General features: G+C 34.4%; 2 protein-coding genes and 1 long non-coding RNA gene across 3 annotated transcripts; all 3 read right to left on the minus strand.

The window, feature by feature from the left end:
- Window positions 1–63: 63 nt before the first annotated feature.
- On the minus strand, window positions 64–2,163 carry LOC148624694 (uncharacterized). The gene is made up of 2 exons (XR_015919738.1): window positions 1,896–2,163; window positions 64–576 (listed from the first exon to the last, which is right to left on the minus strand). It is a non-coding gene; the product is annotated as an uncharacterized LOC148624694 (long non-coding RNA).
- Window positions 2,164–4,279: 2,116 nt separating this feature from the next.
- LOC148624695 (uncharacterized) lies at window positions 4,280–6,624 on the minus strand. Its single transcript, XM_088571177.1, has 3 exons — window positions 6,563–6,624; window positions 5,485–5,915; window positions 4,280–4,387 (listed from the first exon to the last, which is right to left on the minus strand). The coding sequence occupies exons 1-2, from the start codon at window positions 6,613–6,615 to the stop codon at window positions 5,531–5,533; spliced, it is 438 nt and encodes a 145-aa protein (XP_088427303.1). The 5' UTR covers window positions 6,616–6,624; the 3' UTR covers window positions 4,280–4,387; window positions 5,485–5,530.
- A 4,036-nt stretch (window positions 6,625–10,660) lies between these two features.
- LOC148624696 (uncharacterized) lies at window positions 10,661–12,722 on the minus strand. The gene is made up of 3 exons (XM_088571178.1): window positions 12,580–12,722; window positions 11,262–11,646; window positions 10,661–10,806 (listed from the first exon to the last, which is right to left on the minus strand). Coding segments are annotated over exons 2-3 (351 nt in total). The 5' UTR covers window positions 11,611–11,646; window positions 12,580–12,722; the 3' UTR covers window positions 10,661–10,804.
- Between the last annotated feature and the right edge of the window lie 521 nt (window positions 12,723–13,243).

Below are 13,243 nucleotides of genomic sequence, written 5' to 3' on the forward strand. Positions count from 1 at the left end.
ATCGAATGCAAAGAAATGAAATGAAATAAGCATTTCTGGACAATCAAAAAACTGAACAAGAAATTGTGCATTTGATTTAATGAGTTAAGATTATTGTGATTGTTTTAATAATCATGTCAATCATGTCATGCGAATTTTGGAGATAACAATTAAAGATTTTAATCACGTATGTTTTTTTTTCTTCTAAAAAATCCATTGTAATTTATACCGAGTGATGTTATATTGTCCGTCAATACGTCTTATTTAATGTCTTCATGACCTCCTTTTCTTGCTTTTCTTGGAAGACTTTTTACTCTTCTTACTTTTCTTGGATTTCTTTGACTTGGATTTTCGGCTACTAGACTTTTTTTTTCCTCGTCGTGATTTTTTCGATGACCTTTTCTTGCTTCTTGAGCTGCCGATCTTTGCTATTGTTGTAGTTAGATCAAATAAGGATGCTGCTAAACTTGACTGACTAGATTTCAAAGCATTACTCCTCTTCTTTGCAGGTTTTGAATGTGCGAATGCTAAAAGAACACTGAACACCAACAACGAGAGAAACAGTTTGTTCATCTCTGCCTCTTGGTTGATATGTGTCTGTAAAAAAAATATTAGAGCAACTTGATATTCACTTGTTATAAAATGATTTGTAGTAAACAAAACAATACAGTCAGAAAAAAACATTTCAGAGTCTTAATTGTTAATACATGTATATATAGTGTAAGATATGTACACAAAGAAGAGTTCCTTGAATCCCAACTTCTTAATTAAATAATATATAGATGTACACTGATTTTCCTTCGCACAAAGACTCCGTCATGTGCTTACACCTTGTATTTCTTAACCAATTCTTTTTATATGATCAAATCAATTAATATATTATATGAACATAATCGCCTTATTTATTATTCTATGAGACGAAAATTATTATGACATTCATCTTTGCTTTTACTCTTCAAATTTGTAGAAAACTTTTAAAGATCAGAATTAAAGTTTTTAAATATAAAATAGATCTTTATGAAAACAAACAACAATATCCACTATCTTAGCAAAATAACTATAAAAATGAATGCGTATTTTAAACATTATAACATTCGTATTAGCGGAGATCCTAGATAATAAGTTGTTAAACTATATATTACCGCTATATAAGATACATTTGTAGATTTTCGCCCCCTCCATGCCCCTTAAAAAATTACAAAACTAAACAAAAATTGGGCGGGAATTAAAAAAATCTAGATTTTGGTCGCGTCAGTTTCTAGTAGTGAGATACTATAACACATAGACCTTTCATATCTTGGTGACTAAGATGTTTCTTCTCAGAAAATGATGGAACTTTAGATAATCTGGTTAGAAATAAAAAATAAAATCCTTCCATCAGCCAATATATTTCTTAGAAGATTGGATGACAATCTACAATTTAAGTTTACTCAGCCTTAATAGGCAATGTTTGATTTAAAATAGCATTGGTATAGAGTGCTAAAAGTCGGAGGGCATTTTTAGACAAGGAAGAAAGTTTAGCTTGATGGTTTTACCGCAAATGATGCATTCTTATAAAAATGAATAAAATTAGTCTAAAAACATAAACTCAATTTCCAAGGAAATGTTACATCGGAAGGAACTTATAACATAAGAAAGGGATATATCACTATTTTTTAATACGTAAATACATGTATGTTCAAGTAAAGTTGAATTTCTATTTTTAAACTTTTAATAGTTTTTGTTTAACGTTTAAAATACAAAAATCGTAACTACTTCATCAAATGTGGTTTCTTATATTGTAAATTAGATCGATTACGTGTTTGACTGAAATTACACATAACCAGTGATGTTCATACCTAAATCTCATTGGAACTATTTAACAATACCTGTTTAAAATGTGTTTGACTTTGGTACTTGTTAAAAAGCTAACTTACCCGTTTGTAGTTCTAATGACAAAAGAAGTCTAATACAAGTCTTTATCTAATTAACAAAAAATATAATTTATTCACTTCACGTGTGTGCAGCATTATATTGTCATTATTCATGTGTCATGTTGTGATAGTGTTTTGCAGATGAATTAATGCAATTTGATCATTATCTTGTTGTTACTAGATTGTTCAAGATTTCCAAGGAGAACATCATCCTCGGGCGGTTTATGGTGTACACTTGAACGCTTGTCTATCAATTACATGTTTGAAGTATAATAGGTATATTTAGGTGCATGTCAAATTCGCATGAAACATTTCTTGTAAACAATGAATATTTTGTTTTATCACACCTTCTTGATATACTCATTGTTTCAGAATGATAATAATTCAATACTTTTTGCAATTCATTTTACTTTTATCCGCCCCGTGCAGGTCCGGGTGTTAAAAGAATAGGCCAGCAGCAGCACTAAGCTTGTCGTAAAAGGCGACTAAATAGTCCACAGAGCAACTGGGATGTGTGCCCCAGGGTGGAATGTGGTACCCCTGGCGTGTTACATGCTGGGATTGTCAGGCTATAATACAGAAAACCTGACCGCAAACCATAGTGGTGCACCATGTTGGGAAAGATGCCACGTTCCTCGCACGTTAAAGAACCCTACTGTGGTATTCTCCCGGAGTAGGAACCATAGGCCTCCGCCACAGGAGGTTAAATTGCCCAACCCTACCCACCTCTCCCTATATCCAGTGGTAATCAAAATTTGTCGACCCCATTGTCCTTGTGTCCCATCCCTTTTTCATTTCATCATCATTTCATGTTCATCGTCTGAATATAGCTGAAATATTGCTGCTCGGACGTTAAACTCCAACAAACAAAATACTTTTATCCAAACTTTTATTACCATTCCATTTTTATCTTTTATTGAAATAATTTTTATTTAATTTTATTTTGTTTTATTCTTGTAGTGAACTGTACACAGATCTATCATCATAAGGTGTCAGGCATTCAGGTTATGCTCTGACCAGGTAGAGCATTATGACCTTACAATTATATTCAGAACGATTATTACTCTCACTCTTAGCCGGTGATTAAAGATTCACCTGACTTTTTTACTACAAGGTGGTTGTAAATTTGATGCGAGAGTTTTCCCGCCGTTTTACTTTCACAAGTTTTTTTTTTTATAGATTTCATAGGAGAAACTGATTTTTCTTTAACCTATTCTTGATTTTCTTCTACTTTTTCTTTTTTTCTCTATAAGATTTTTATTCATGTTTTAATTTCGTATTTTTGTTCTGCTTAATATAGGGGCTATGTAGATGCCCATATATCGGTGTTAGTGCAGAAGCGGTTCCAGAAATGTCAAAATTGGGCTCTGACTGGCCAAAGAGGGTTCCTACTCAAAGATTACCAAACACATTGTTACATTTACATAATACTCCATTTTCCGTAAAAGATTGGGAAAAGGTCTCCCTTGATGGATTGTTCTGTTTTTCATTTCAAAAGCTGCCTTTTAACCTTTTTCGTTCAAAGTGTAAAATAGAATCGTATCGACGTACATGTTCCCAAGTCAAGGTTTTGAGTCGACCTTCACTCCATCAAACCCCTGACACCACTCATTCATATTTAGCGGGTATTGTCCCGCGCCTTCTAGTGAGTTACCTAAATTTAAACCGAATCCAACATCCAATCAACTCAATCGTAATAGAACCTTTTCGATATTACTTACAATATGGCTACACATAGCGTCTATTTCTTTTCGGCAAAGATTCTAAACATAATATTCATCTTCCCAAGTCAAGATTTTGAGTCGACCTTCACTCCATCAAACCTCTGACACCATTTATTCATATTTAGCGGGTATTGTCCCGCGCCTTCTAGTGAGTTACCTAAATTTAAACCGGATCCAACATCCAATCAACTCAATCGTAATAGAAACTCTTCGATATTACTTACAATATGGCTTCACATAGCGTCTATTTCTTTTCGGCAAAGATTCTGAACATAATATACAGTTATCATTTTTGCTCATATTGAAGTATTTGTGATATCTTACAACTATCACTTTCTATATCGGATCGTCCATTACCTCATGTTTTTACTAAACTTTCAACTGACGTTATATGGTAAACCGATTTTCATTAGTGCTTCGTACCTGGAGAAGTAACCAATCGTAATCGAAATTAATTGGAAGGGAAACCGTCATTAGTTAAAGCAATAATGCAAAAGTGTAGGTCAGCACGCCAAGTAGACGGTACGCTACGACTCTCATTTCATTCAGCATTTTTTTAAACTTCACCTAATCGTGCGAATTATGAATGTCTTGGTATAACCGAATCACTTGTGTCGAAAACATTTACTTAATTCGTATTGTTTAAGCATAAAGAAGAAAGCATTTATGTCAATTATTTTAATTATACAAAAGCAAATTGGGAGCAAAAACAAATATTCTTTTCTGACCATCTTCGTGTCGCGGCATGTTTGCAACGCATATAATCTTCATCTGTAAAATGATAAAATAATAAACATGTTATATTTATACGTAATAATAATCAAGAAACCATTGTATTTAAACAATAGATAATTTAATTATGTAATGAAGTGTAATAGAAATTTTACCACCCTGTATGATATTACTCTTGGATAGTAAGAATAATCAAATCATTCCAAAAAAGAGTTTTTTTCTATCGACAAAGTTAAAAAAAAACAACATCAAAATTTGTTACAAATAGCAATGGAACAAAATAAAAATAATATTCCGGGTTTAAGTTGTCCCTATAACAATGTATAAATGGAGTATAAAATGAATATGTTAATTGTATTCAAAATAGTTTTGAGAAGTATCATTTCTCCCAGAACAGTGTTATTTTGCTACAAAATGATACTCATGACTAGAAGTGTTTCATGGTTGTTCTAAAGAATCCTATGGTTCCTACTCCGGGAAAATACCACAGTAGGATTCTTTAACGTGTGAGGAACGTGGCATCTTTCCCAACACGGTGCACCACTATCGTTTGCGGTCAGGTTTTCCGTATTATAGCCTGACAACCCCAGCATGTAACACACCAGGGGTACCCCATTCCACCACCTGGGGCACACAACCCAGTTGCTCTGTGGGCAGAGCGCCCTAGCCCCCGGCCAGGGTTCTGAGCACTATTTAGTTGCATTTCACGACAAGCTTAGCGTTGCTACAGGCCTATTCTTTTGACACCCGGACCTGCACGGGGCAACAATATTTGGATGAGGCAATTGAACATGTAAACAGCATTTAGAGTTATTCAACAGAAGGGTAAATATGGTAAAACTCGAACTAGTGCATTTGGTGTTTAAATGAGAAATTTGTAAATCAAAAATACAAGTACTCATATCAAATGAAAAAAATATATACACTTAGAATGAATAATATGTTTGGCTAATGACAAAATATGAATCCTTAGAATCTTTCCTTTGTACTACAACTATGGTTCAATTAATAAAATAATTTTCTGTTGGTACTCTGTAAAACCAGAGATTTTTCGTCTATCACGTTTTTGTCTAATTATTTCATTTTTTCTTCAATTTCTTTACCAATAGTTTAATGCATATAAAAGACTGTCTTACCTGTTAATGTATTTATTCAAAAATGTACCAGTAGGTTATCTCGCTGTTATGGTTTCTTCGTCGTTTTCTGAACTTTTCTTTGTGTCTTTTTTCCTTTTCGTGTATTTTTGCTAGACGTTCTATTTTTTGATGCTGTTGTTTTTGAAGATTTTTTTGATTTTGATTTTGATTTTGATTTTCTTTGTTTCCTTGATTTATTTGACTTTCTCTTTGGTTTAACACTTGTGATACTTCCAGATGGAGTTAAGTCCCCTACATGTGGTTTTGTTGTCTTTGGTACTAACTGGGAATTTTTCGGTGGTGACAAACTACCCGTTTGCCCTCCTGTCTGCCGAGGCTCAGATGCATTAATTAGTGTCACCAATATAGCAACCACTAGTACTGAAAACAACAGTTTATTCATCTCGATTATAGCTTTTACTGTGAAATAGCTGGAATAAACAAATTATAGTATCAATATTGACTTTAAAATAAATTATTTAACAATTGTTAACCTATTTTATAGGGTGGAAGCAACGTTTGCTTTCGGTAGAGAGCCGTATTTTTTTCTAACCAATCAGGTGGAGGAATGGTTATTCAATAAAATACTTTTTTCATAATGCAGTATAATATTGTATATGTGTTTAATTGTACCAAATAATGTTATGTTAAACGCACGATTTATAATATCTGTCTGTTATAACAGGGAAAGGTTAAAACGCTGCAAGCAATTTGTATAAATATAAAAAAAAACATAACATAATAGAGGGTAAAAAGCAGCAAATATATTTGCGAAAAATGCCATGTTACTAGTTGTTTAAAATGTTGTGTCTAATAAAAAAACATTGTAGTATGCAGCATTCTTACATTAGGTCGCGTAATCAAATATGTTCTCGATTTTTCAAATTATTTTTTTTAAATATGCATTTCAGAATGATTACATGAATCCTTGATTAATATATTTAACTTTGATTGATTGATGTTTTCAATATTGCAATTTAGCTTCTGATATGTGCTTTATATCCAAGATATTCAGAGTTGCAGTTTAGATCTGCATTTTCGGTGAAAAAAAATATATATTTGAATTTTTAAAACTCACCTCTTTGAACTTCTTCTCCTGTTAATAAATGTAATGTAAGCATTTATGTCCATTTTATACCTACCGTGAAGGACAACTTTTGATGAATGACTTGTCTCTTGTTTAATCCAGTTTTGACCAGAAAAGTGTAACACTTTATTTCAGCCGTAGGCATTTATATTCATAAAGAATATTTGATGAACAATCTTTCGATGCTATAACTGCCAGTGTTTACAGGAAAACATCATTTATTTTGGGACTTTTTTCATCTTGTTTTATGTTATAAGTTTTGCCTACCTCTGAAGACCATGTGTTGACCTGTAGAAGTTTAATTATTCGTTTCTTGACATTTCATGGATTACTATCTCTTTGGCAATCATACCACATTTCCTAATCTTTTAGGATAAAAAAAAAACAGACAAACAAAGAAGCAAACAGACATAAATAAATAAACAAGATAAATTACAATAATGCATTAGTAGAACATTTAATGATATCTCATCACATAATGGTAAAAAAGCAGTATGCAAAATGTTCAGAATGTATAAATTTGGAAACTACAGCATTGTTTAGCTGAAATTGAATTTAGCCTGTATGTTATGGTACTTAACGAAGATAATAAAAAATGCATATATGCGGTCCCAAGATACCTACCGTCTGGAAACCATCGGAGACGGACGCGCATGTCAGGTCTTTGTCCCTGGATTACATTTTTCTTATTACCGCTATTACCTTGATTTCCTTGATTACTGCCCCGTGCAGGTCCGGGTGTTAAAAGAATTGGCCTGCAGCAGCGCTAAGCTTGTCGTAAAAGGCGACTAAATAGTGCTCAGAACCTTAGCCGGGGGCTAGGGCGCTCTGCCCACAGAGCAACTGGGATGTGTGCCCCAGGTGGTGGAATGGGGTACCCCTGGCGTGTTACATGCTGGGGTTGTCAGGCTATAATACGGAAAACCTGACCACAAATCATAGTGGTGCACCGTGTTGGGAAAGATGCCACGTTCCTCGCACGTTAAAGAACCCTACTGTGGTATTCTCCCGGAGTAGGAACCATAGGGATCCGCCACAGGAGGCTACATTGCCCGACCCTACCCACCTCTCCCTATTTCCAGTGGCAATCAAATTTTGTCGCCCCCATTGTCCTTGTGTCCCATCCCTTTTTCATTTCATCATCATGTCATGTTCATTTTATCATCAATTTCATGTTCATCGTCTGAATATAGCTGATATATTGCTGCTCGGACGTTAAACCCCAACAACAATCAACCACCCCTTGATTACTCTTTTTGGAGGGTATCACATAATACCTTGCAACTTCGTTTGCGGGTATTAAAAAACGTGGTACTACGCTGACGTTTTATCCATTTCTTATCTCTATATATACAGTGGATCGATTAATTAATATAACTAAATCTGTGTAGTTGATGCAACATTCCATTCCCAAAACCATATCTATGGACTCAACGTTTGGAGTTCATTTTTTTTTGTATTAGCAGCAATTGCAGGTCATATTTTTTACAGAAACCGTTTCCGTTCGACTATGAATGCGACATTGCTAAAATTTTGATATCTTATGGGGAAGGCGCTACCTTAAATGTCAGCGAATGATATTTCATCAACCTCAATCAAGTAATTCGTAGTGTTATCGCGAAATTGAAATATACCATGTTGTCCCTTTTTGACCATGTGATCAATAGAACTGCTATATCCTTTTCAGCAGTATCAGTAGAAAAAGAACGGATTTGTTGAAACGTAACAAATGCACCAGCGTATCAATTCAATACAAAATAGTAAATACTTTCAGAGATCACCAAAAGCTTTGGAAGGCCCGATAACAAATTTACAAATTCCACGGTAACTGAACGATGACAATTCTTCAAATCAAACTGAAATGTAATATATATAACGACACAAAGACCCTTTAATGACCAACATATCCTGACTGTGGACAGGCGTTTGTAATCTGCGGATTGGTTAAACTAGTTTCATAAAGCCTTTATCATCACCTTTTAATGTGATGTCAAAATGGATTAAAACAACAAACAAACCACAAACTTCATTCAATACTACATCCAATTCTCTGCATAGAATACCTTAACATAAACCACATAGACAAACACAAGATGTCCATTTAAAGAACCCTAGCAATTACTGAAAGCTAGCTCAGAACATATCAAAGAATGATAATACCATAAAATCTACCAGCATTAGAAATAATCAGTGACTACAATTCCAGTGGGCTGGATTTGAAGTAGTAACGTCAAGGAATATACAGGCAAGATTTGATGTAGTGCAGTACTCAAGCCCCGTGCAGGTCCGGGTGTTAAAAGAATAGGCCTGCAGCAGCGCTAAGCTTGTCGTAAAAGGCGACTAAATAGTGCTCAGAAACCTAGCCGGGGGCTAGCCGCTCTGCCCCCAGAGCAACTGGGATGTGTGCCCCAGGTGGTGGAATGGGGTACCCCTGGCGTCTTACATGCTGGGGTTGTCAGGATATAATACGGAAAATCTGACCGCAAACCATAGTGGTGCACCGTGTTGGGTAAGATGCCACGTTCCTCGCACGTTAAAGAACCCTACTGTGGTATTCTCCCGGAGTAGGAACCTTTGCGCTCCGCCACAGGAGGCTAAATTGCCCGACCTTACCCATCCCCTCTTTTTCCAGTGGCAATCAAAATTTGTGGACCCTATTATCCTTGTGACCCATCTTTTTTTCTTTTTTTTCCATTTCATGTTCATTTTATCATCCATTTCATGTTCATTGTCTGAATATAGCTGAAATATTGCTGCTCGGACGTTAAACCCCACCAAACAAACAAACAAGCAGCACTCAAAAATGACCTAGTTTTTACACAGGGTTTCAATAAGTGATAAAATATCTCTATTTGTGAAAGCAATGGATAAAGAATAGACACCAATTTATAAAACGTATACTTTACCAATAAATCTAAGGACGGTCGATAAACCCATAGGACTTTGTTTAAAAAAAGTTATAGGAATATTTTCGTAAAAAATGGATGGGCACTATTTTTTTTAATTAAGAAACTGCAAGTGCTATTATAGTTTTATTTCAAAGTTTTGTAACAGTGAAACCCTTAATGTTTTAGAAGCCTGTGATGTCGATATTCCTGGTGGAACAGCTTTTCTGTAAGGAATTTATTGTGGTCATTAAAATCGCAAAGTCAGCAAAACGGATCAGTTATGAAATATGAATACCATAAGTTTGTTTGTTTGTTGGGGTTTAACGTCCGAGCAGCAATATTTCAGCTATATTCAGACGATGAACATGAAATTGATAAATGAACATGAAATGATGATGAAATGAAAGAGGATGGGACACAAGGACAATGGGGTCGACAAATTTTTATTGCCACTGGAAACAGGAAGAGGTGGGTAGGGTCGGGCAATTTAGCCTCCTGTGGCGGAGCCCTATGGTTCCTACTCCGGGAGAATACCACAGTAGGGTTCTTTAACGTGCGAGGAACGTTGAATACCATAAGAGGGTACTTCAGGAATATTATTTTTAGTGTAATATCTAAATCAAGAAAGAGTATACGAGTACTATTATTTTTGAACTTAGTCAGCTCAAGTACTCTTTGGGGATATCTTGAACAAAGTTTTCGAAGTAAGAATTATTAACGGCCAAAATATCATCAAGGTATCTTAAATAATGCAACATATCATGTTTTGTAGAATCTTTAAAAAGTTTAGCCAAAAACTGCGATTCATAGCAGTAGAGAAACAAATCCGCTAGAAGAGGAGCTCAATTAGTCCTAATTGGAATACCAACAAAATGTATGTATTACCAAATCGAATGAAAATATTATCAATCAAAAAACTCGTAGCATTGATCATATCTTGTCCAATTCGTCGATTTTATTTCGTCTTCAATCACTCAAAATAACAAGAAATGAAGGTATACTTATTTGTATCATATTTGTATGTTTCGCTGGTTTAATTGTGTTTGAAAACTTTGTTCACCACAAAAAATAAAAACGACGACGACGACAACAACAACAACAACAACGACAACAAACAAAACAAAACAAGACAAAACAAAAAAGCAAATTATTTTTTTTTTAAAGTGGCTGCATATAAATATTTTAAAACAACAACAAACGGTTTGGCTGTACTCGTCGTCGATAAATAATTTTATTTAAAAAATGGTATCAATAATTAAAGTAAATTTTAGCATTTTTTTTAACTTTAAATTTGAGGTCTTCTGCATCCTGTACAACCACATATTTGTTCCATCCTTTATAATGTTTCTGAAAAAATGAAAAAAAATCATGTACATGTATCCTTAAAACACGAGAATAAGGAAAACATATCTCGCGCTATTATCATTCACTTCTTTTGTACACTTGAACTATGACCTCATCTAAATGGAGTTTGAACTTTTGAGATTACTTATAAGAAACTTATATTGCTTACTTATAAGAAACTTATATTGCTTACTTATAAGTCTTAACACTATATGTCCATTGTTTAAAGTTTGAGAATTTCATAGCCTCTTCAATATCATCAACTCTTCAAATGGTATCAATTTCATCAGAATATTGGAGTCAAACGGAATTACGAATAACGTAAAATGTCCTTTGTAGAAGCTACTTATATGAAAATATGAATAATTAATTATGGCTAGTTTAATACGAGAAAAAGTAACATAACATGAGTACGAATGGACCATGTGCACACAGAGAAGCTATGTCTTGATACTCACATGTGGGCTTTGGTGTACTCTTCCTATGATTGTGGTGAGGGTGATGATGACGGCGATGATGATGTTTTCGTTGATGATGACGATGATGATGATGCTGATGATGACGTTTAGGCTTATCAGCAGTTTCTGCTTTTCCTGCATTTGATGTAGCTGCAACACTTTTCTCGTCATCAACATCTTTTTTCTCTTGTTTGTTGACTGCGGATGGTGTCTGTTTCGGAGCAGGTGACGTTGGTTTAGGCTGCGGTGCTGGTGTGGTTGAGGTAGCCTTTGATTCCACATATGAAGGAGTATAGATGATTGCCAAAACGACTGTCACCGTCCATACTGCTACCATGTATTTGTTCATCTTTTGGCCAATTGGTGCCAGATAGTCTTACTATTTCTGTAAGTAAAACAATTAAAATCGGCATTTCATACCCACCAAGAATGACAATTATTTTACATTTTGTTGTATTGCATAGAGTCATAGTATTGCATTTTGTTATTACCCTTTATTCATCTAAATAGCTATGGTTCCTGTATATCCTGAGTTAAGAAAGCAAACGCGTGGAAACTTAAAACAGAGCACTTTTTAACTCTTTAATTTTCCCTTTTAATGTCTAAATTTCTTCCTGTTGTAATGTTGACGTCGAAGTTACTTAATTTAGTTTTTCGTCTGAAATTGTCGAAAGAGGAATTCATATCCATCATATTTGCAGGTTTAAATCCTGCTGGGAACTATTTCTAAGATGTGTTTAATATTTACATTAACTGCACTTTTAAACATATTGCAAACAAGTCATCATACGTGTCATCATACGTGTGTCTTTTTTCTTACGTGCATTTTCATATTCGAAACATTTTTTTAAAAAAGAGTCTCTTACTGGTATGAGTGGTTTGAACCATTTTGCACCCATGATTGTAAAGTTTGTATTTTCAATTAGCGAGCATATTAAATGTGCATGGAATGAAACGTCTGTGTTTTTCATGAAAATTATGGAAATTAGAAGTAGTAATTTACAAGGTACTTATATAATCGAGGGACACATCAATTGAAAATTGTGGAAAATGTCATTGAGAAAACACAGTAAAAACATTAATGCCCAAAGAAAGGAGCATGCTGTATCGCATGAGAATATATAAGAGACACTACATGCTGTTTGTGTTTCATTTTGCTTCATATCAAAAAGGCACATTCCACAGTTTCTATCACATGCAATTCAATTATACCGTTTGATACTTGCATTTGAAAAGTACTACAGATATGAGGCATAGCGCCCATAGTACATGTACCTGCATTATTATATTATTAAATTAGATGCAAAGGTTAACTTACTGTTTGCCGAACTAAAATTCCAAAGACGAGGGCGCTATGCTTCTTATCTGCTCAACTGACTGTCTTTTACCTCTGTTTCTCTTAATTAGTTTGTTATTTTTTCATGTATGCAAAGCTCTATTATATACGGTCATGGGTTTCAGATAATCTGCCCTTTGTGTCATTACTATGGGGAAAATTTCCAGTTATAACCAGAAAGTATCAGGCAGCAGCTGTACCAAAGCCTATCATGAGATCAATTAGTCATAATAATAAAACAAATGCAATTTAAAAAGGGGACATTGGGTTAAGTTGGTTGATTTGATTTACACATCGTTCTTGCTATATACTTTCGTTGATGCTTTTTGATGTACGCATGTTTAAAAAAAAAAACACCACCAAAAGACCCCCCCCCCCCGCCTTTTTACAAAAAGAGAAAATAAATAGAAGAATTAAAGTAGACAGTCTCTATTTAAAACAAAAATAAAACTTATTGGTTATGGAATTGATGACTACTCTCTTTTCCCCCTTTGGGACGGAGTGTGACTTTTCCTGTTCAGGTGTTTTATTGCTCTAAATTGTATGACAAACCTTTCGATTCTAAAGAATAATCAAGGGGACAAAGGTTATAGCGGTAATCAAAAGAATGTAATCCAGGGACAAAGACCAGACATGAAAAACAGAC

This window comes from Perna viridis, chromosome 2, assembly GCF_037379345.1.
Source record: "Perna viridis isolate PV_CMFRI_1.1 ecotype Kerala chromosome 2, ASM3737934v1, whole genome shotgun sequence".
In the NCBI taxonomy this organism is placed as follows: Eukaryota; Metazoa; Mollusca; class Bivalvia; order Mytilida; family Mytilidae; genus Perna; species Perna viridis.

Coding starts and splice junctions, on each gene's coding strand:
- LOC148624696 (XM_088571178.1), bottom strand. CDS start 11,610: ATGAACAAATACATGGTAGCAGTATGGACGGTGACAGTCGTTTTGGCA.
- LOC148624695 (XM_088571177.1), bottom strand. CDS start 6,615: ATGGACATAAATGCTTACATTACATTTATTAACAGGAGAAGAAGTTCA. Junction 5,916..6,562: donor AGGAGAAGAAGTTCAAAGAG/GTGAGTTTTAAA, acceptor TGTTTATTCCAG/CTATTTCACAGTAAAAGCTA.